The following is a 24,533-nucleotide window of genomic DNA, read 5'->3' on the forward strand; positions in this document are numbered from 1 at the left end:
GTCTGCAAATCAAAGTTTTGTCGTCTGCTCATGATTTCAATTCTCCTAAAAGAAACCTGTTGGAAAAAAAAAAATGACACTCGTAACATGTAATCATTAAAATCTTTCACTAGGCTACACAGATGAAAGCAGTAGACCAGCAACATTTTTATACTTCATACCTGATGTATTGTTCAATAATAGTTATTGTTAATGGAACTAAGTGTCCAAAAAGCCACTGGTATGCTGATCATGTCTAGATATGACCTTTTGACATACAACTATACAATACCCTTTATTCATTTATCAATTAAAAACTCAGGTTTAAATCCAAAGTAACTCAAAAGAAAAAAAATACCTTGTTTTCAATTGGATCTACATGAATACTTTTTTTCCCCTAATATTCAACACTTATTATAACCTTTGTTAAGAGGCACCATGATCATGATGTGATGTCATCATGATCATATTTAGGCATTTCACATGTTTTTGTCAAATAAAATTATATTAATTATTATCATCATAATTATTATTATTATTATCATTATTATTATTTTGTTATTTGTTATTTTATTTGTTATTTTAGTATTTATATAGCGCCTATTCCATTAGGTTACAAAGCGCTTGTCTCAGGGCATATGCTTTAGTGTTGCTGCCATACTGGCGCAGTAGCAGGAAATCCCACCAGGCACCCATTTATACTCCTGGGTGGAGAGAAGCAATGCTGATAAAGTGCCTTTGTTCAAGGACACAAGTGAAATGCACAGCGAGAGATTGAAACCCCGACCTCGAGGTTGGGAAACCAAACCCTTCCTGTTGTGCCAAACCGCATATCATCGTCTTTGTACAGCAATTTGCATAATTCTTCAAAGATTTTGTAATTAATTTCTGCAGTTTCAAAAACCTGTATACAGACTTGCCTCCTTGGTTTCGGCATTTGTTTGTCAGTTATAAAAAAGTTATAAATATTATTCGATACATTTTTTGATAAAGTTGGCCGGATGTGAACAATCGATGGTGAGGTTACTGTAAATCCTGAATAAGCGCCACTCGCGAATAAGCGATATTTATAACTGAACAAGTCTTTTTGTGAAACAGAAATCAGTATCACCGGATTAGAGCAATTAGAATAGAGAAAAATTATAGAAAACAACAAGCAAATTAAATCATCACTTAACTTTGAAACCAACTGTTTTAGAAAGCACTAGTACTAGAAGTAGATTTACTACTGTTTATATTTAAAGTATATTTGGTGTGTTTATTTCAAATGTTATGAAGAAATGTTAAGAGCCCTAGAGAGACCAGTTTTTTGAATGACTGGGCCACTCTTGTAAACTATTGTGAATAAATACATAAAATTATTATTAATCTTGGATTAAACTTATTTGGTCTCAAGTTCGAAAAAAAAAATCAATATACTATTATTATTATTAAGACATTTCAGTTTAAATTTTAAGCTAAGGTTTTACATTTGGTTAAGTTTACTTTGATTGTCTTTAACTTTTGTATATGTTTTATGCATTTTTCTATGTTTGATTATTGAATTGAATAAAAAAAAAACTATTATTATTATTATTATTTTACTTTCTTATTATTTTATTATCATTCTTATTAAAATACCATTTATTCCTTGCTTTTACAACTTCTTTGCGCACAATCCTCTTCTTGTCATCTAAACGTTTTCCAAGGAACCGTATCAGTTTCTCCTTATACGGAAATACCTGAGAAATTCAAAAGATACAAGGAACTTAACATATATATATATATATATATATATATATATATAAATACAAATTATATACATAAACCAACATAAAAATTATCAACTTAAACACAGAAATTAATGCAGTCAGTAATTAAAATATAATTTGAAAATCTTTTCCAGTTAAAATTAGTGATAGTTATATGGCAAAATCATTTTTCAGTATCTTTTATTTCATTAACATGATGCCAATTTTAAACGCTGACGAATGTAGGATTTTGCCAGAAGAATTGCTATTTCATTATCAGTATCATCTGTGCAAGTCTGAATGAAAGATTCAAAAGTTATTGTAATGGACTTTCCAGAGTGGAAACCAAACTTAACAACTGACCAATCAGATTAGGGCCAGGAATACACGTGTGTCTAACAAGCACACGTGTTGTCCCACAAACGCACGTGTCTGCGCATGTTTTGTGGGACCTTAGCAACAATATCCAGGGGGCGGGGTTAACATAAAGGTCCATTTGTAGTTCATTCAATACAAACATACTTACTATATGGTGTGGTAAGGTAGTGATGTCACCTAAGCACTTCAAAGCTGCAATACGTGCAACCTGAAGAAAAAAACCAAAGTATCACAAGAACGATATTTAGCACACCAGTAACTTGACAGTGCGAACAGGCCTTTAATTTCGTTTTCTCCATTTACACCAGTAACTTGACAATGTGAACAGGCCTTTAATTTTGTTTTCTCCATTTACTGGGCATTTATACTTTATAGTTAAGGTCTGTCCGCCTTATCAAATTTTATATGATAAATTTGTGTGATTTGCCCATATATGGATGTGCTGTAACATCACCATGCCCATATACAGGGGCGGATCCAGACAGATGGAGGGGGACGTGCCCCCGTCTGGATATTTACCCACACTGGAGTAAAAAAATAATTGTAGGTTAACAGAATTCAAAAACTGGATGAAAACCTTTTTTTTTCAAACGAAAAACACATACTGCCTTGATTACGCAGCGTGTATCACGGCAACTATGCAGCCATTTTGTTTTGTCAAGTATTTACCAGTTATCTATTAAACTGGTTGTTTTCATTAAGTAGGATTTTACCACTGCGCAGGTGGGCGTGTTTTAACGGAGAACGACCAGTCGAATACGGACAATGTTGATAAATTATTGATTACCGCAAATCCTAGGATAAGCGCCATGGTACTTATCAAATTTTTAGGGGCTTCAGTGCGGCAGTTATTTGAGAGCAGAGCTTATTTAAAAAATATTGACGTGGTGCTTTTCATTACACACATGGTAATATCCACTCCTGATTTAGCAAAAAAAATTGCTCTTGGTGCGGCGCTTATTCGAGAGTGGCGCTTATTCAGGATTTTCGGTAACCTCACCATCGATTGTTCACGTCCGGCCAACTTCATCATTTGCGGTAGAAGAGCATCGACATCTTTTGAAACGATCTGTGGTGCATCCTTTATGAGAGTTGATAATACTTCTAATGTGGACAGGTTAAGGGTCAGATCCTCACATAATAAGGAATGCACAATCATTGGCATCAGTGGAGGAAGTTCATTGAGTAGAACAGCTTTGGTAACACTACGCAGAAGGTGCGACATTGCTTGTAAATAAAACTTCGTACATTCTGAAAAAAATAATAAAATTCTGATATTTAAGTATAAACAAAATTGAACACACACTCAACATATTTGAAAATTGTAATTTTAATGTCTTCACAAATGCTTGAAATAAGTCAAGGCACATGGCACACCTTTCTTCGGGAATAATACATATTAAAAATGTATCAGAAGAGCTTGAAATCAGCCAAATTTGCCCAGTTTTTCAAGGTGCCATGTGGCCTAATCCCCTGACAGCTACCAGGCCTTCGCCTGTGGATCTCGCTGGCCTCCGCCAAAATATGTCAGACCACTTATTGGAAAGCTTCTGTTGGTCTTTAGATTCTTGGAAACCCAAAGTTTTACCACTGCATGACATACACACATAGACACCAATTTGGAATTGTTATATTCACAAATTATAGGACAAGCACACTCAGTGGACACATTTAAGTCAATACTTCAAAACTCATTTATTCCAACAAATAATTGTATAATAATTTGTCTCTTTTTGTTCCTTTACATCAGAGTGGCTCTCTCTCTCTCTTGGGGCCACTATCTTGGTTGCAGACTCTAAGCAACTTGACCTTGCCTGTGGCAGGGTAAATGTGAAACCTGCTCCTTTGTTCACACCACCTAGGCAGGGGACTGGGATTGCATCAGTTCAACGGTGGATGGTTGACGCTTTGAGACTCAGCGCTGTTTGCCACCACAGCATATTACATTTTTTTAAGTCATTATGCTTTTTGCTTCATAATTTATAAGTTGATGTAAAGCGCATAGTAGCACTGTGCTATATGCGCTACATAAATTAATATTATTATTATATTCACAATTGGCAACCTACAAAATTATCTGCTTTGGAATTTAATATATTGTCAAAGTTAAAGAAGAGGAATCATAAATTATTTAATTAACATTTCTAATACAACTCAGTCCTTGCAAGCAAATCCTGGGTCACACGGATTTAAATCAGAATGCAATACAATCTTCCTATATATATACACAAAACTCAATTTTCTAACCTTTTTGTGTTGATTGAAATCCAGAGGAAATTCTTGAAATCGTCTCCAAGAAAAATCGCTGACGATACATAATTCTAATGTTAGCATGTGATGCTAAGGTCATGACCTCTTGAACTTCGGTCACCACACACTTAAAACCATCAGCAGCAACTTGACCCAAGTTGATTCTTCCAAGATGGCTGATCATTGTTGATATAAATTGCGATGCCATAGTGTGACCTCTTAAAACCAATGCTTTTGTGATCTGAATGAAAATGAAAAAATGGTATTATAATGCCATGATATAACCACATTAAAAATTATAAAAAAATAGTAGAGAGTTACAATAAATCTATCGGAAGCCGTGTCAATATAAATTATATAGCAATAAAGATGACAATAGGCCTATATCCACAGTGGGTGCAATTGGTGCATACTTATCCCCACCCAAATTGGAAAAAGTCCACATTTTAAAGTCAGTCAAGATTGTAGTGAATATAAAATTCATAATTTTCTGTAATAATAGTAGAGTGTTACAATAAATCTATCGGAAGCAGTGTCAATATAAATTATATAGCAATAAAGATGACAATAGGCCTATATCCACAGTGGGTGCAATTGGTGCATACTTATCCCCACCCAAATTGGAAAAAGTCCACATTTTAAAGTCAAGATTGTAGTGAATATAAAATTCATTATTTTCTGTAATAAAGGTTAATATTGAAACATAAATCTACATATTAACCAACAATGTATTGTTACGCCAGTAGTTGGGCAACAAGGAATATACAGGTTCAAAGGTCATACCCAATTCCATGTCCTCATTGCTGCACATTTTTTGTCCTCTGTACACTGATTGCTATCATTTACTATCTCTTCCAATCTTGATTTGTAATTTTCTAATAATCTTAACAATTCCTCGTCTAAAAGGGAAAACAAAAGTTGGTTTATTAATGAAATGTTTGCTCCTCAAGTTTATTTTATGTTACATTCTTTATTCTTTTGTTTTCTTCATTTAATTTGGTTATACAAATTATATTTGGTGCAAGGAAAACCTTGCCTTTATTAATTATTTAGGCGTTTCGTCTATTGAAAACAAGGTTATTACTATACGTTTGTATTCATAGATGCGTGTAAATTACAAGATAATGCTTGTGAAATGTCTTGCTACAAGATGGCTACAAACACCAGTACAACACCACTACAATAAGAAGCTTAACGGAAGACAAAATGTGCCAAATATGCCCACAAAATGGCTACTAAAGAGGCACTAAAAGCAGGGGTGTATCAAGAAGTGTCCACAGTGGTAAGAGGGGTGAATTTTTTCAGCAGAAGGAAATTTCTGCCCAACTGGCCCCTTTTAAGTTGCTTGATTTCCACAAAATTGCTACATGCTATTGCCGACAGCTTTCGGTGATGCTGACTGGTTGGTCGTATCAGCGACTGCTACGTTAGGCAACGATTGCAGTAAAAAAAATGTAGTGATTTTAAGGAATACAGGCTTTCGATACAAACAGCTGATTTGATGACAATGATTATATTATAACTCCACCATTGTTATCAGTAGACAGGCCTACTTTAAAGTTATATTTAGCATTATACCAATTAACATCTCGATGAGATTTGATTGACAGATAAACCGACTAATCAGCGAGCGTCATTTAGTCACGTAAACAAAAACTTTTTCTCAGACATTTTAATTTCCTTAGACAGCTGGTTTAAATGCAAAACATACGTGAGCCTGGGCCTAGATGTCTATACTTGGTATTAGATACCCAGATTTACACAAGCACTGCGCATCAGTGACTTGGCCTTTGCCGACAACAAGGTTGACTGAATGCAGCTTTTCCCTCTTCCTTTGGGAGCGAAATACAAAGGTTTTTACAACAATTTCCCCGCCATGTTCCATGAAATAGATTAACACTATGAATATATGATTCATTTGCATACCGCCTACCCTGAATTCTCTTTCTTAAAGAAGGTTGATAGCAAAGAAAATCTTCGCCAACTCGGTAAGTCTAGCCGCCATTGTCTAAGGTTTTTGTGACTTTGTGGGTGGGGCTTCGCGTCCTTGTCAACATGTCGATTGCAATATAAGCCCCTAGATGTAGAACTTACGAACAATTGCCTAAAGCTTAGAAAATTATTTCTAATAAATAAACCCATAAATATACCTGATTGCCATTTGTTGATCAACCCTGCTAAGCACTGAGCTGCCGATGTTTGTGTGTGACCATGGTCACTCTGTGTTGCTACGATAAATAATCTCTCTGCCAATACTGGACAATTGAGAAGATTAACATCTTGATGGACGGAACAGACTGTTGCTAGGAGAAGCACCACTAGCTGAGTTTGTTGCCACGGAGATTCAACCTATGACGCATCAATACAGAGATGTAAATATTTTATTGACACTTGTCAATCAATCAATCAATTAGGAAGAATGATTCATAGATCGACTTTATTATAATAATAGTCGGTTAATTAAAATTAAAATTAAAATTTACAAGGACGACCTCATGCTGACAATGGCCAGTTGTCAGAAATATCTATGGCAGTAAGTTTAGTTAATATTTTAGATGTAGAACGAAACTTAGCAGTATGTATCCTTTTACATGGTTTTAATACTAACGATATTTTACACCTTGTTTCTATTTATCCAGTTACTTACATTGATCTAGGTGGAATAATGTTATATTATACGAAATAAAAAATAAATTTTACTAACACTACAACTATAAATAACATTATTATCACTGAAATACCCAATACAGCCATAATTCACATGACTAGGTTTTTATATCTGTAGTTTTTCTAGTCTATGGGAAGTACAAGCTACTTACAGAAAAGGGCTTAAATTCATGGGTGCTGAAGCCAAAATGTGTAAAATCATTCTCAAGAAAACCATGGATAATTCCTTCACTTAGCTCTTCTCCAAGCCTGAAAAACAAATAAAAACATAGCATATTAATACCTGGTAAAGTGAAGTGTCTTGCCAAATGACACAAACAAATATAAATAAAATGTTATTGGTGATTGTAAACCGTGTAATACTGGGATGGATAAATGCTTTAAATTTATATAATTAGGAAGTATCATACTTATAATATTTTTGGAGGTTTCAAGGCAGAAGTGGGCATAAGTGGCGGGTGTACTAATTTTCCAAAAATACAATTTCATTTTTATTCCAAGCATCGTTATTGGCAGGCGGCGGGTTTGCTGAACAAGGTATACAAAAAAGTCTCGTCTAAACTACTTAAACTAAAAAGAGTTCTGTTATGCAAATGCACTACCAGTATAGTTCATCTTAACATGTTTGAAAAATCTTATTCAACAAAGTAAATTAAAGCATTAAAATCAATATATAATACAAAACAAATCTAACCTCACATCCAAATTCTGTGATATATTTCTAATGATGGAAGCACATTTCCTAATGATATTTTCTTGAGTGAACAGCTCCCTCGTTTGTCCAGTAACTGATAAGGAACTGTTCACCATCATCTTCACCAACTGTGGTAACACACTCTTTACATAAAACTCAACATCATTCTGCCTGGTGCTTGTTTTCAACACTATATCGAGAACACACTGAAGAGAAACACCTACAATTTCTTCACTGCTAAAGTCTATATAATAATAAGAAAAAGAAATATTGTATATTCTTATATATGTATACATGTAAGTTATATTCTACTTGTGTAATTTTTTTCTCTACTTTTGGGGCCTGCCATATTATGTTCATCTAAGTACGTTACTGTAAAGTAATGGTGGATGGTGTGAACAAATTTTAACAATAAAATGATAAAATATTTTCCATGCCAACTAAAGAGACGCAGAAAGAACACCACTCTTTATTCATCATACAGAGCTTTTAAATTGGAATGACTGTGAACAACGAAAGTGGTAGAGGGAAGTAAAGATAACCAAGGCAGATTCAATGGGTCCAATTAGCCCAGGACCCTTAATTTTTTTTTTTTTTTTTTTTAAAGAAAGTGACATTCAAATTTAAGTCTTGAGAGTGCAATTTCTGGCCATCTAGAGGCATCATAGCACCTAAACCTCAACCAGTGAGGCTGAGGTGGTCTGGACTCGCCGTCTGCAAAAAACCAATTCACTGGGCCCCCTCTGTTTTAAATCCTGGATCTGCCACTGATCGTGACCTGAAATCCTGATGAGACAAAATAATTTTACAGTTTACCAAAAACCTCCCTTTAAGTTGTATTCCATTACCTTTACTGATACTGAAAATATAGTCTAGTAATTGGGTGACAAGAGCCTGTATAACATCAGAATGTGTTGCTATGGTAGCTAGCATATTTATAACTGAATCTTTTGATGCAGTATCTCCTGTTTCCATGGGAACAGCTCCTACAGAACAATAGAAAAACATAATAAATGTTATGGAGTATTGTGTAGACCTTGGTTATTGGTAATTCTAGATGAAAGATAATCGATTCATCAATAACTATAAAATATGTGACCGGTTATCATTATTTTCTATTTCTATTTCGCACAAGCACCTAATCAGAATTTTGAATTCAGGTCTTTGCATTTTATAAAAGAAGATACATTGAAGAACATTTCTGCAAAATTTCAATCACTAAACCTAAATGAAAAATATATTAAAATTATTGTAAATATATAAATCTTAATAATAAACTATTGTTGTTGGAGTCTTAGGAAGCTGTTTTCTCAAAACTACATGGCGATATCCAATGAATTAAATATTCACAACTTTGCTGATACACAACCAATTTCCATTATATAAACACTGTTTTAAAGAAGAATTCATGCATAATCTAAAAATACCCCCTCTAATTTTTTCAAAATTATAAAAAAGTAGAGAGAAAAAGAAATTATATTCAAATTTAGGTCTGAAAATGCTATCTCCGGCCATCTAGAGGTGCCATAATCTTAATCTTTTATACCGGACCTAGACCCTCTATCTGTGAAATTCCCTTACTGGGCTCCATTTATTTTGAATTCCTGGACCCACCACTGAGTATGCTGCCATGTTTAATCAATATGTAACATAAATAGATATTAATAATTGTTATTAAGGAGTATAAAAACTTGTTAAAAATAAAATTCATTAAAAAAACTGACCTGTTCTCAGTGTTGTTGATAATCTTGGTATTAGCTTTGTTTTGACTATATCAGGATGTTTGGAGCACATGCTTGCTAGTGAGTATGAACACTGAACTCTATCGGTATAAAAAAAAAAACAATACTAGATTACTTAGTCAATCTATGAAATATCATTAAAAATAATAAAAAGAGAAGCAAATACAAGAGAAGTCATTTTTATATAACAACATAGTAAGCTAAATACACTGATATTCATGTTGTATGTATTTATACAATAAACATCAGATTCATCAAACCCAGTGCAAAAAGAATTTATCATTTTTATTAATATCAATCACCATCAACTTTATCATCCTCATCATTGTTATCATTATTTTTACTATCAATATTATGATTTAAATGTAGATACTGTAACACAAGTGACACAAACATGTAAAACAAAATCTCACATGACCCACAATTAAATGTCTCTTAAAGATATCCTGGGCTATTATCATACATAATCAATCGTCTGATCCAACAGGTTGAGAGAGCGACTGATTTGTGTTGGCTGTCGGTGAACTCAGTTTATCATCATTGGTTAGGAGACTTTTCAGAGTATCATTGAAGACGCGACACATCCACTTAACTCTGGAATTATTCACTCTGAGATTGTCCGAAGTGGTAAACTGAGGCCACCGGCAGCACACACATGTCATTATACTTCCTCCTTCATTGTCCAAGGTGTAAAAGCTTTCAACAAATATTGTATATATTGTATTTTACTGCATTTGATCATTGTTGTAATATTTTTACTGTCAATATTATATATATTAGGTCAAGTACCGGATTTCCTTTTTTGGAGCAATAAAGTTTATCTATTCTTATCTTAATGTATTCATAAATATTCATAATAATCATGAATATTAATACCTGACAGCTGGATCAGCATCTTGAAACAGACCATTAACCAGATGTTCCCCAACCAAATCAAGATCTTGAGCAACCAGCAGTGCTTCCAGCGTCACAAGTACTCCAAACCCTCGTACACCAGTCTGACGTAGCTCTGGACTGGTGTCTTGTAGGACGCTACAGAGGATACCGACGATGTCATCTTTGAACGACAGGGCTGGATGACTGACATCTGCTGATGAGAACATATCCTTGGTAACGGTGAGGAGGCTGAGAATCGCATCAAGGACTTTTCGCCGACTGGTTGTCTGAAAGAAAATAGGTTAATGGAGTCATGTACATTGAGATTAAAGCCTCTGTGAATGAAGTCTACCGGTATTTTCATAGTATGCTGTAACAGCCATACACAAAATACTTATGAAAGGTTTGCATACGTTATTTTGAGGTGATATTATTTTTTTTTTTAATGTTTTTGTTTTACTTCCCTGTTGGCACATATTATTAATTTTATTTTAAGTTTTTTCAAAATGTTGTACTTGTACTGCTTTCTGAATAAAAAAAAATAGAAATTAAAAAAAGGAAAAATATCATAGAATTTTTTATTTTTTTATCCTTGAGCATAAAAAAAATAGTGGAACCTCCCATACACTCTATGGAGTGACTGCTCTAGTTTAGGTAAGTGTCCACGAAAATATTAAGATTTGTAACAATTAGTTTCATTAACTACAGACCATGAGAGATCGCATCCTTGTGTACCAGACTGTTGTCAAAGTAAATTTGTGTTATTGGTATTATTTTTTACATAATGTATATATGGATCTAGATAGATAGTACTTACCTGGGTGTTAAGCTGGTATTGTTCCAGCAGCTGAGGTATAACCGAGTGCAAAACCTTACAACATGCAGGATCAGAAGCACTGGCAACTGCTTGCAGAAGAGCGCAGCATGGCATCATCAACCTAAGTCCAGGCTCTTGTATATATTGCTTGCATTCTGAAATAGTAACCATAGTTACAAAACAATGATACTAAAAACAACAATATACAGCAATCTTGCCCACATTGTCGTGAGCTTCTTACAATAACTAGTTGCTGTCCGCTTCTACACAGAATATTACACAGATTATTCTAGTCACTGTCACTGAGGTTTCTGTTGCCACCACCACCACCATCAATGGTATTATAGAGCTTTCAATTGCACAACGCGGTAGGACGTAGAATGTAATGACATCACTAAGAGGTCATCTGCACATGAATGCTATTTGACCAAATATATGTTGTGCAGAGTAGTACGATGGTGACACCAGAGTGAATCTGTTCTACCATCACGTCGTCATGTAATTTGAAACCTCCCTATTATAACACCGACAGGAGGGCAAAGTGCGGCCTGATGGCAAATTTGTTGTGTTTGGCCTTCCTACTGTATTTTGGTAGAAAATCCCTTATTTTTACAGTCTAGCGCCGAACATCTGTAGAAAGTTCCAATAAAACTGAGCATAAGGGAGTCTAAAAGCAGTGCAAGGAAGTTTTTGAAAGCACGCTGGAAAGATCAAATTTTCACGATACGTTTGCTTGTGGCACTCAGTGTTAAATTAACCGCTCTGACCCCTGACAATTTTTACGCCCACCTCTGTATATAACGTTACCTTTAAGTATGATATCCAATGAATTTTCTAGTGTGCGAGACGACGATTGATCACATACTGCAGATGAGTACTTCTTGATTACATGGCGGAGTGCTTCTAAAGCAGCAGCCTCTACATCTTTGTTTACAGCCTGAAATACCTATGGTAACAGTAAACATAAATATCACTCTGCAGTGCCGCCTAAATCTTTTTATACTACATGAAACGCTATGGTAACATTAAAGAACGCAAGAATGAGAGTGTATGTTATTTATCTGGATCCTGCTAACCGTTGGCTGGTACGTGTGAACGTAGCCATTGCCTGAGCAGCACCCTTTGCTGAAATACCTGTGGTAATTATAAATATATACAGTAATTAATATAGAAACATGTGACTTAACAGTGACCTCTACATAGTTTTAATCTTCCTGCCTCTTACACAATTCTAACCCGGACAGCGTCGGTTTTTAATTGTCGTATGATCACTCAGCTCTTTCAAATACCCCTTACAATGAGGAACAATGTATCTGATACTAGTTAGTAGAGTTGCCAATTAAGTATTTCAATTTCAAGTAGAACAAATAGGAAAATATATTTCATAATATAGTAAAACAATTATAAAAGAGCTCAGTCATTATACTACTTTTTACTATCTGAAATGGATAGTAACATAGATTTAAATTGTTGTGTGTTATAGGCTAGCTCACTACAGTACGCTGTTACATGGAGCGGTAATGATGGTTTCACTGTTATTAAATCCTTTTAATCTTTAGTTTCTTTGGTTTGTTGTTTAATAGGTTTAGGACAATACTATACCATCTGCTGCGTTCCTCTCTATGTGAATGGATATATGCATGCTATAAAACTATTATTATTAAGATATAATTATAAAAACTTGTCTGAATAGTGCTCTCAATTCTAACTATACTAAACACAATGGTAACAAGTAAGGATTAAGTAATCCTAATATGATAAGTATTACATGAATATTCTTAGATTAATTATGTAATTCACCATTTTCTACAAAATTGTGTTAATAAATTAGAATAATAAAATGCACACTGGTATAAACAAAGAATATATCAACATATTTTAACTTTTTTCAAGATTAAATAAAAAAGATTAATAAGGATATGACTCTGAAATGCATCACAGCCATTCTTACAAACAATAGCATTATTCAAAAATTCAAAAAAATCAAATTCAAAAATGCTTCAATATCCAACAGGAAATTCATTTGGCCATGGCATAACAACAAATATAAAACAGAATACAATAAATAAAATTAATATATAATAGATATATAAATATAAAATAGTAAAAAAGTTAAAACATGAAAAACATAAAGGCTTAAAGAACAAACATTTGTTTAAAAAGAACAATTATTATTCTTATAATTTTAATTTTTTCATTTCATAATTTTTATTAGTATCATTTATTATTATTATTATTATTTTATCTTTGTTACCGTAATTATTTCCATTTTTATTTTAAACTTATCTAGTAATGGTTTCATTAAACACTCTGATAACGGTTGGAATAAAGGATTTTCCGTAACGCACTGTATTAGGCTTTCTCTTAAAAGAGTAATCTGGAACTTATTGGGCTAGCTCGAAAACTGCGAAACAAAGGATGGGTTTTATCCTTTAAGGATATTTTGAATTTGGTAACGATAAAATCTTTATGTATTACGTCAAGTGATGAAACTTGTTGGCCAATAATCCTACTTGCTTGTCTAGTGATTCTAAAGAACAGTCTTTTTGTCACTCTCCCTGAAATAATTGTAGAAACACATCATGCAGAAAGTCAGAATACTTTGTACAATAGATTTATAAAACAAAGAAATAAACACAATAATCAAATAGATTTATAGTTAAACATACCTCTCTACGGCAGGCTGACCATATGGCTTCTACGTATCCAGAAAATGAGCTAGCATCATATGACACTGCACAGGCTGTTAGTGTCTGAAAGGAGTCTAATTTCGCACCTGGTATATCTGATGAAACCTTTTCCATTAGCATTGGTAAACAAAACTAAAAAAAAATAAAAATATGTATTATTGATATTTTTCAATTTTGCGGATACATTTCATTTGCTTATGAAATGTATAACACTAACAGAATGAAACAGCATTGTTTTCGATGACATTATTTTAATTTGCAAGATACTGTACAGGTTTCCTCTAATTAATGACTCCTCTAATTAAAGACCACCTCCAATTAAAGACCACTTTTCTGTGGTTCAAAATTCACAAATATCTTTTATCTTTATTATTCCAAGGAGGTTATTCTAATTAAAGACCTAAGCTGCTAACAACCATGGAAACCACGATCCAAAAAGGGTCTTTAATTGGAGGGAGACCTGTATTTTGTACATTTTGTGCACATGTAGCATCTCTGAATGAGTGTAACAACTACCACCGAAGGAAGGGGGGGGGGCAGGCGGGGCCAGTGCAACAAACAACACAAATAACAAACTATGACAACGATGTGCGAATTGTTGTTTTCTTTATGCACTTGTCATAGAATAGAAATAAAAAGAATGAAGCTCGCATTGCAGGCTTCACTATGTGTCTTTATTTTGTGTGCTCAAAACTCAGACAGATTCAAAGTAGAGCAAAAAGGAACAATTCCTTGAAAGATAATAATAGAGGAATTTATACCATGCCTTTTGCCAAGGTCCAGTGGCATATCGAGAAATTTGAAATAGAGGGGGCCCAGGGAGGGACTTTCACAGATGGAGGGTCTACACCCCTTGAGTCCCACCATGGTTGATGCTGAGGTAAGAAAATTTATGATTAAGGCACCTCTAGATGATCAGAAATGGCACTCTCAGACTCATATTTTTAATATAATTACCACACCATTCCCCCTCCCCCCCATTCTCAAATCCTTTCGCCACTGAGATTCCTTGCTATCGTTTAGAATTATGGTAATGGTAATCATAAAATAGGATATTAACAGGTTATTTACGTTCCCAATAATTACAGTAGAATTGCATTGCGAGTTTTGTATGCACATCTGAAAAAAGCATCTGGCCTTTTCTTTCTTTCGTAATTTCATTTATTGACCACTAAAAGGTTAAAACATGCGAAAAACACATAATAAAAATAATAATTACTAAACTAACCTTGGTTAATTAATTTAAAGTCCTGTTTGCCAGTACATATAATTTATAGACATTATTTTTATTGCACACATATTGTGAGTAGAATTTACATTGAATATATAAATCCGAAATTTCAATATCTTACTTTTAAATTAATAGCCTGATCAACTGAAAGGAATTTGAATTGATACAGAAGTACAGTCGAGTTCGCCAGTCGAATCTAATGGGACTGGCATAAAAAGTTCGAGTTATACAGATTTCAACTTGCACATTTTTGAAAAAAAAATAATATTAACATAGAACAATACTTATGTGTACTCAATGCCCACAAAATCGAATTTCACGCAAAACCAAACATTTTCTTAAGTCCCAAACTCATTCCTATTCTTCTTTTAATAAAATATTTTTCGAAAACTCCCTATTCCAAATCTCGAACGATTTGTCCAATTCAGGACTGTAACACTCACTCGAAAAACCAGACAATAGTCTAATAGACATCGTTTAACGACAAGCATACCAGACGCGGTGAAAACGAGACGCTTTAGCTATACTCGCATTGCCATGGAGATTATCTGTTGATTAACACGACACACCAGTAGACGTTTTCTTGGTTAATTATGAAGTGAAATTTACGCATTCCAATGTTTTAATAAATGTATATTCTTGCTTTTAATCTAACGTCTAATTCAAATTCGTTAGATTCGTCGGTGTAAATTTCAAATGCGCCTCATTCATTCTTTAAACTCAAGACGCTTTTCAAAACATGTTGCTAATTTAATTACGGAGAAAATTAGTAGAGAATAAAATATAATTTGTTAGGTTTATTTAGATTTGACTCTAAAATATACCATAAGGGTTTCTTATTTGTTTTTGTTTTGTTTTATAAATTTGTTTAATTAAAACATTCTTGATTACACCGAGCTTGTTACTGTCACGCACTATAAAACTTTGGGCGATCTGACATCATCACAGCCGAAGCACATGTCTAGTCTGCAAAACACCCCACGAAAATGGACCAATTGGCGGGCAGGAAGAGTTTTTGGGGGCGCAACCTGTTCTGTTTACAACTAGACTGCCGGCCAGCAAGTGGCATTGCCCAACGAAGAATGTGTGCTTGGAAAAACATAATCAGACCTAAAGAAATGCAAGCAAAAACAATAAATAAAAGTCGCATCAGTTTTATTGGTAATAATTAAATTTGCTGAGCAGTACAGCAAAACAACAGGTACTGTACGTATTACTGTATTAAATAAATGTGTTGAATTTGCGTAGGCTAGGCAGTCAAAAGAATCCAGGGCTTTGATAAATTAATTAAATAGCTAGGCCGTGACTACAACAATATTGTTTGAAATGGGTTCAGTACAAGTTTTACAAACTAAACTGGACGAAAAACTGAACATTGGAGCCGGTCCGGAGGGGTGTCTGTATTGTGAGAGTAGACTGCAACTTACGACATACGATCATGTGAGCCAAGTTCCACAGCGCGCTGTCTGAGATGTTAGTTTGACATGGCTAACTTGTTGCCGTACAACAAGGATTGAACTTTGTTTTTTTCCACGGCTGTGTATTTTTCCCACGTGCGCTACTAAATTTGGAACTTCGACTTGTGTGGTTGAAATTACTTTAAAATCAGCCTATCCGGACAGGAAAATTCCGTCGATATAGCCGAAATTCGACTTATAAAAATTCGAATTAAACAAACAATTTACACAGTAATACATAGGAAAGAATTGGGACTTTTTAAAAAATTCGACTGACGCGAATTTTCGACTTAAACAGAGTCGACTTTGGCGGACTTGACTGTAATTGCTTTAATTACAATAGGTAACACAAAAAGTAAGTGTTGCAAAACATAATTATGACCTTTATAAAATATATAAGGTGTTCTAAAAACAGATATTGAAATTGTAAATTTCGAAATTATTTACATAATCTTTCATAATTTTACTGACCACCAAAAGGTTAAAACATGCAAAAAAACACATAAGAACAATGACAACTTTTTTTATTGTACTTGGTTACTTGATTTAAAGTCCTGATTACTAGTACATATATTTTATAGACAATATTTTTATTGCACATTTATTTAAGTTCATAGTCTAGTGAGCAGAATTTACATTGAATATATGAAACTGAAATTTAGCTTTTGTACTGTAATTTGATATAATTAATTATTAATATCTAGGTGTTGAATAACCTTATTTTTTTATCTACATAAATGACACAGATGTTTAAAAAACAGGTGTGGAAATTTAAAAAACTAATTTGATATAGCTATTGCTAGGCTCAATGTAACAAACATGTTTTGGCAGGGTCTACTGCCAGCATCAGTGTGGAGTCAGCCTGCAGGCAATCTTATGCAGTGGCGAATCCTGAACAGGGAGCACAACATTTTCATGATTAGATAAGTGAGTAGCGATATTTGTGATATGCACTAAAATTTCAAAATTTAGTGGGGGTTGGGGGGTGATCCTGCTGGATCCATGCCTGTTATGGAGAGAATAGTGTCACTAATAGATGTGAGTCAAACGATATCAAAAGATAAATATAAAGACAAGAACAAATAAGAAAAAGAACTAAATCAAAATGACTAAATTAAATTAACATGATACGGAGCTGTTTATTCAGAGAGGGGGCTGTTCCCATTGTATTGTAATGCCTCCTTGATTTGAGATGGTATTTGGAGGAGGTGAAGTCAAGTACTTGCAAACAGTCCCCACTACAAGATCGCCACCAATTGGTGAAACTATTTAAATATTTGTGGAAATTATAAATTTCTAAAATATTTATGTATTAATTACTATTAAAAGCAGTCTTTAAAATACAAAATACACAATATGAGTGTTATACTGTATTACATATTTTAATATATAAAATATGTAAAATTAAATATATAACACCGATACTTGTCAACTGAGTGAAAAATAATTATGACATTACATAAGATATTTAAAATGCTATCATTCAGTCTGGAGCCGTCATTAGTCTTACCTCAGCAAACTTTGAAGTAGCTGATAAACACTTTCGTAATCCTAGGACCAAATCTTGTGTTGTCACACCGTAAGGATCGTTAGAGGGTGGGCTAAAATCAATTGGAAAGTAACAGGAGGTAACTTCAAACAGTTCCTCAGAAAACCTCTCTATAAATAGAAAGCAAATAAAATTATTGAATTTAAATATTTTAAAATTTAAAATAACTAAAATGATAATGTTTGATTACCCTTGACTTCCCGTAAATTGTCATGCATCATTTAACATGAATTATGAATAGAGAATCTAGAAAAAAAAAATTAACTTTGACTTTCAGCACCATGGTGAAAGCAGTGGCGTATCTAGGAGTCTTGAAATGGGGAGGGGGCAGGGGGTTGGTGGGGGAGTGAAGGTGAAGTGGGGGTTTCGATAATCAATTGAAGGGGCCTAACTTGCAAAAAATAAGGTAACTACTTAACGGTGATTTTGGGGTGGGGGAACAAGTAATTATTTGGGGGTGTGCACCCCTCTGTGCACCCCCTATATACGCCACTGGGTGCAAGTATCTTTTGACATTGGGGCATTTGTCAGAGGTAATGCCCATAGCTATGGATGCCACAACTTAATCAATTGTATATTTTCTTAAGCAGTAACAACTTAATTTTCTGTAAACATTTTTTATTGTTCAAATCTGAACATTAAATTATTCAATATCTTGCTTGCACTGTAGTTAAGAGAATATCTCTTTTTTTTAATGAAGGTAAGGTCATATAAAAAGAATAAAGGTCACTCCAAAAAAAATTGACAATGCCATTTTATTTCTGGTTTCACTCTTCTTAAGAAAAATTATTTAGATATTTCTTAGTGTATAACAACATATTCTTACCAAATGGAAAATTGTGAATAATGATCGGAATACATCTAAACACAATTATTAAGTTCCTCGGATCTTTCTCACCATCCATTGCTTGCATATAGCCATACACAAAATCATTCCCTAATTTCTGCAATTCTGTAATATTAATCAACAATACACATTTACATAATTATTTATTGAAATCTCCAAAAATATGATATGTATATTTCTTCCTAATTATATAAATTATTATTATTATTATTAATTATATAAATTATTATTATTAATATTATTTCACCAGGCTATGATACAGTCCATAATAACCTTTTGTTGTATTGTATGGCTAAATAGTTTATCTAAAAATAATGTAAATAAATTATAGAGGATTATTACTATGGCTAAGAAAGTAATAGGCGCAGACGTTCCGTCTATCTATGACATCTGTGATAAGAGAAAAAACTAAAATGTATAATTAATGACAAGTCCCATCCTTAATCATACTAATTTCAGTAAATCAGGTAGAATTATTTCATGAATTAAGAAGACTGAACGTCATAACAAATCATTTCTTCCGTGTGCAATCAGGCAATACAATAAGCAATTTCAAAGATAACTTGAGATATTTTAAATATTATCCTAGTATGTAATTGTACTGCACTTTTATATATTTTTACTCGACTATAGTGCAATTTTATGCAATGTTTATCAGTTTTTATATTTATAATATTTTATATCATTTTACGCATAGGTTAACTTAATTTATATCGTATCCTTTGTATTGTATTTTAGTATGTCATTGTTTTAATTGTGAACCTTGGAAAAAAAATTTCATTTACTTAGTATATGACAATAAATTGAACTTGAACTCGATAAATTGAAAGCATTTAACCATCCCATTACTACACTGTTTTCATTCACCAATAAAATTTTATTTTTATTTTCTCTTCCACCTGATTTTGGCAAAATTATTTGCTAAATAAGAAAATTACAGTTTATTTTTTTTTTTCTGCCCTACTCTGACAATCTTTAAGAAAATAAATTTGCAAAACAATATATGAAAAAAGTCTTTCTTATTGTTCTGATACTAAACACACAATTTCCTTGTTCATACATTGTCATCCATACACCATCCATTTATACAAATACTATATTATCAATACTGTTAATTAGACTTCAATACAAATGATCAAATGATGTCCTTCTTACCGGTCAGCCTGGTATCTAGAAACCTTTCCACAATATTGTAAACAGATCGACGGTCAACTTGCATTAGTGTCTGGACATGTACTTCTTTTATGATGGCCTGTACCATCAACACTGCATCACCAACAGCGAGATTCTGACAGTCGCTCTACAAAAATTTGGGAAAAAAACATACTTTGAAATATATTTTAAATACAATACAGGTTAAAAACATTAATTTAAACAGAAGGCTGGATGAAACCATATAGTAAATCTAATAATATACAAAGTAATACAAAAATGATATGGTATAACATAGTTGTTACACAATACATATTATCTAAATTACACTTTTTTATATTAAAAAGATGCAAAGTTATTATGTCACCATCATCATAGTAAGAAAATAAAAACAAGTTAATAAAACTCAAGATGAATTTACCAGAGCCAGTAACCCCATCAATGCATGAGGGGTCACGGAATGATGGTCCTTTAATCTATCACAATAGAATGACACCAGATGACCAACTATAAAAAATATTAATGAAACTACATCAAATAAGTTAAAATCATATATAATATGTGTTAATTAACTAATATCTAATATAATTTAGACTTATATATAGATTATCTAGAAAAAAAACTCTTTAAAAATTCACTCAAAACACTGAAGTAAATATCAAAATAATTTGCTAATATAGTCAAATAAAAGTTGGTAGTTTGATGGAAAGAGCTTTAAATACAATATGAACCAGACAGAATAAATATGATAACCAACTTTTCAAATTTAAATATTTAATATAAGTATAATATTATAATAAAAAAGATCTAAAAAGAGTAAAATATTTTAAAGAATTTATTAAATGAAGAATTGATTAGGCCACAAATTAAGGAGCCTATAAACGAAAAGGAAATGGGCTATAGGCATGCTATTTACATGTAGTGAATGTAGTTTAGTGGTTGAGATAATTGTTTTGTTATTACTCCATTTAAGCCTTGATATGCAATGATACTTAGGGTTATAATCTATAAAAACTCTATGTTATTTTTTCAAACTGTTCACTTAATGAGATATACTGACCTTCTGGAGTTGTAAGTTTGTCTTTTGGAATATTGTGCAAGATTTCAGAAAGAAATCGGGTGCCCCTTGCTCGGATATCATGATTTGTACTCAACAAGTGTCTTCTGAAAAATAAGAAAAAAATCCACATCCATTTGTTCTTTGTTAGGCAAAACAAACAAAGTTTCTCAATCGAATATTTTGTAAAAGAAAAAAAAAGTGAAGAGCCCAAGAGGAACATGAAACAAAAAAGAGTGGGGGGGGGGGGTGAAGTATGGGGTTCAAGAAACTAACATATTGATGGATGAAACCAGTTATGTACATAGCATTATGTTTTTCTCTAAAATTTCAATATGATTTTGTCAATTAAATATTATCAAGAAATGTCTTCAAGAACTAATGTGTACAATAACTATTACAACAGATGTAAAATCACATCGTACCTCATGATGACAACACTTTTAAAATACTGTATAAAATATAGTAATACTTTGGTTTGTATGATGTGTGATAAATTCTCTTTTATTATTAACTTATTCATCCATCCAAAAGTCCTTTCAACTATTTATTCATCCTTCCATTTATCCTCCCTACTATCATTATCTTAATTCATTCTATAATTAAATCATATTTTCATTTGATCATTCATTCATTCAACAATATTTTTTTATATTTTTTAGACAGACCTATCCAGCCGATCACAATTGGCCGTCTAAAGAACAAGTAAAAATATTTAGAGTTTAAAATGTTGTTAGATAACAGATAATACAATACTTTATAATAATTATCCCAATCAAAGAACAAAAAAATACAAAAGGCTATAGACATAAATGATGAAAATATAGCCATGGCCACTTTCAAAATAACTTATTATTATACGAGTCGAATGGCAAATCGGTTAAGGCAGGGGTGCCGCAATGCACAGCGATAATATTGGCGCTGGTTCGAACAGCGCATTTGTCTATGGATAGAGACTATAAACCGAAGGCTTAGTGTACTCAATTTTGCTTGTGTGCACTTTAAAAAACCCAGTATATTTTTTGAGACGAGTAGGGGTTACTCAGTGTACTGGGTTATACAGCCCCTGTTGTGTGAACAGACGAGAAATAGCTGGTACCGGTTTAACAGGTAGTTCAGACACAAAGAGACCCTTAGGGGAGAAGCAACTCATTGTGCGAGCTAGACCACACCTCTAGAGCACTTTTAGACTTTGGTATAAAGCATTACGTCACATTTCATTGTAGTGTAATTTGTCATGCACATGTTATTGTAAAGAAGGTTCAAACAACTGACATTTTAAACAATTAAGAATGCCATAATTCAAATCGTTATTAATTATGAAACTTCTTTGTCAAATATTTCCATTTACCCTCTAGATTATATTACTTAGAATATAACCTTCAATAAATGAATAAATGAATAATGAATAAATTTGAATAAATGAATGAATTATTTCATTTATAATTTTATATAATTAAATGGTAATACTGTATTATAAATAGTTTGACATTTCAAACAATTAAGAATTCCATTTTTTCACCAATTGTTTAAATCTTGCATCTTATCTTTTTAAACTACATTACAATGAAGTCTGTAAATTAAAGAAAATAAATAATACCTTGAATGAATGAATGAATAATTAACAAATTTAAATAGACGAATGACAATTACATAATTCAATTTTATTGCAAAATATTAATAAGTAATATTATACAGTTTAAAGTTATAACAACAAATAGTGTGTGAATTAATTTTCAAAGTCCCAACAAGGTCAATTGCTATTTTTTATGTAACCATCAGCTCTTTGTTTTTGAGTTACTGTATCTTTAAAAAATATTTTGTAAAATACAACTGTCAAGCACACACATTCAATTTGTTTGACTGAAAAATTTATAATACCATAAAACCTCAAGATTAAGCCCATTGGGAGAAGAAGCCGGATCTCAAATTGAAGCCACCTCTTTAGGTTGCAAAATTAGCCTAAAAAAGAAGCTGATCTCGAAAAGAAGGCCATGGGCTTCTTTTCAAGATAGCATATGCTTTTCCAAGATAGTACAGTACATACACTGTACAATGATTTCAAAGCAACACAATTAATTAAAAACATGCTTTGTTTATACAGTAGTTTCGGTGATATACACTCAATAATACAAATTGATGTAACAGTGGCCCTATTTATTGTTTTATAGTAGTAATTTCCAAAATTTACAGCATTCATTTTGAAAAAAATCCCCCCTCTTTACTTTGCAAAAGTAGCCTCGAAAAGAAACCCATCTCAAAAAGGGTAGCAAGTCACTTTGGCCCAAAACCAAATCGGCCCAAACCAATTCGGCCCAAACCAACTAGGACCAAAAAAAACTCTGCCCCAGATAACACTTCAGCCTAAAACCAACTTGGCCCAGATGACAACTACCCAAATGATAGGGAATTACCCAGAAAATTATTTTTCATTAGGCCTATTACTATTCTTATTACTTATTTTTTATATTATCCGAATTATTACATTTACAGTACCTCACAATTATTACCATTATATTTTTATTCTACATATTCATATATAAAATATCCATTTTTCTAGAATAAAATAAAATATTTAATAAATAATTATGATTGCTCATTAAACAAACCATAAACAATTAACATTGATTCTAAAATTAATCATGACATTGAAATGAGTAAAGATTGCATATTAAATACAGTAAAACACATTCAATACATTCATAGGATAACAAAATTTAAAATCATATAAATATAAATTTTTCTTAATCTTACCCAAGATATTCTATGAGCTCCAGCAACTTAACTTCATTATTATTTATCACTGTTGAAAAAGTAAAAGGACAAATTAATATAAATAAAAGCTAATTTGAGTAGTCCAGCAGTTGTAAAACATTATTTTTAACATATGACATCATTCATACATAAATTATCTGTCAATTTTCATCATTACAGCAATTGTGGGCATTGTTGGGGAAAAAACGATTCAGTTTCATCATGTCCAGACTGACCTTACAAACAACTGTTTCTCTAGTATGCATTCTCCAATCAACTGGCAACTAAACGTACACAGCCTAGCCTCCAAGACTAATTACTAGGCTAGGCCTTCTATTTTACTTAGCACTAGGCCTGGATCGGCTACCATAGGCAGTAGGCTAGCCTAACTAACAAAAGCCTTCCTTGTCTTGGCTGAAATATCTAGCCTATCCTAGGCCTAGACTAGAGGGCCTAGATAGAGAGGGCATGGCCATAGGGGACTAGACCATAATGTTAATCGAATTTTTCCCTACTACAATTCTCGAATACAAAATAAATACAAAACTCTACCATTTGTTACAACCAGAAGGCTACTTTCTTGGTTTCCCCATACATATTCATCTACATTTGCCTGCCACACGGGCGCAGCCATTTTGTTTAAATTCAAGGCATCCCCATCAA

The 24,533-nt window shown here is 32.8% G+C and overlaps 1 protein-coding gene across 1 annotated transcript; it reads right to left on the reverse strand.

Annotated features, from left to right (window-relative positions):
* Positions 1-24,514, reverse strand: LOC117102299 (MMS19 nucleotide excision repair protein homolog). The gene is made up of 22 exons (XM_033242564.1): positions 24,423-24,514; positions 23,871-23,919; positions 21,120-21,223; positions 20,481-20,566; positions 20,063-20,207; positions 18,887-19,012; positions 18,022-18,170; positions 13,803-13,955; positions 11,941-12,079; positions 11,134-11,288; positions 10,317-10,603; positions 9,423-9,520; positions 8,547-8,684; positions 7,699-7,942; positions 7,157-7,253; positions 6,488-6,686; positions 5,121-5,236; positions 4,335-4,578; positions 3,088-3,338; positions 2,236-2,295; positions 1,600-1,700; positions 1-56 (listed from the first exon to the last, which is right to left on the reverse strand). The coding sequence occupies exons 1-22, from the start codon at positions 24,502-24,504 to the stop codon at positions 29-31; spliced, it is 3,051 nt and encodes a 1,016-aa protein (XP_033098455.1). The 5' UTR covers positions 24,505-24,514; the 3' UTR covers positions 1-28.
* Positions 24,515-24,533: the final 19 nt, after the last annotated feature.

This window comes from Anneissia japonica, unplaced genomic scaffold (genome assembly GCF_011630105.1).
Source record: "Anneissia japonica isolate Jap-2015-1 unplaced genomic scaffold, ASM1163010v1 scaffold165_len1371125_cov188, whole genome shotgun sequence".
In the NCBI taxonomy this organism is placed as follows: Eukaryota; Metazoa; Echinodermata; class Crinoidea; order Comatulida; family Comatulidae; genus Anneissia; species Anneissia japonica.

Excerpts from the sequence above, each read along its gene's own strand:
- LOC117102299 (XM_033242564.1), bottom strand. The coding sequence starts at position 24,504 with ATGGCTGCGCCCGTGTGGCAGGCAAATGTAGATGAATATGTATGGGGA. Across the intron at positions 20,208-20,480 it reads TGATGGGGTTACTGGCTCTG|AGCGACTGTCAGAATCTCGC; the intron begins GTAAATTCATCT and ends AAATTTTTGTAG. Across the intron at positions 13,956-18,021 it reads CTACTTCAAAGTTTGCTGAG|TTTTGTTTACCAATGCTAAT; the intron begins GTAAGACTAATG and ends ATTTTTTTTTAG.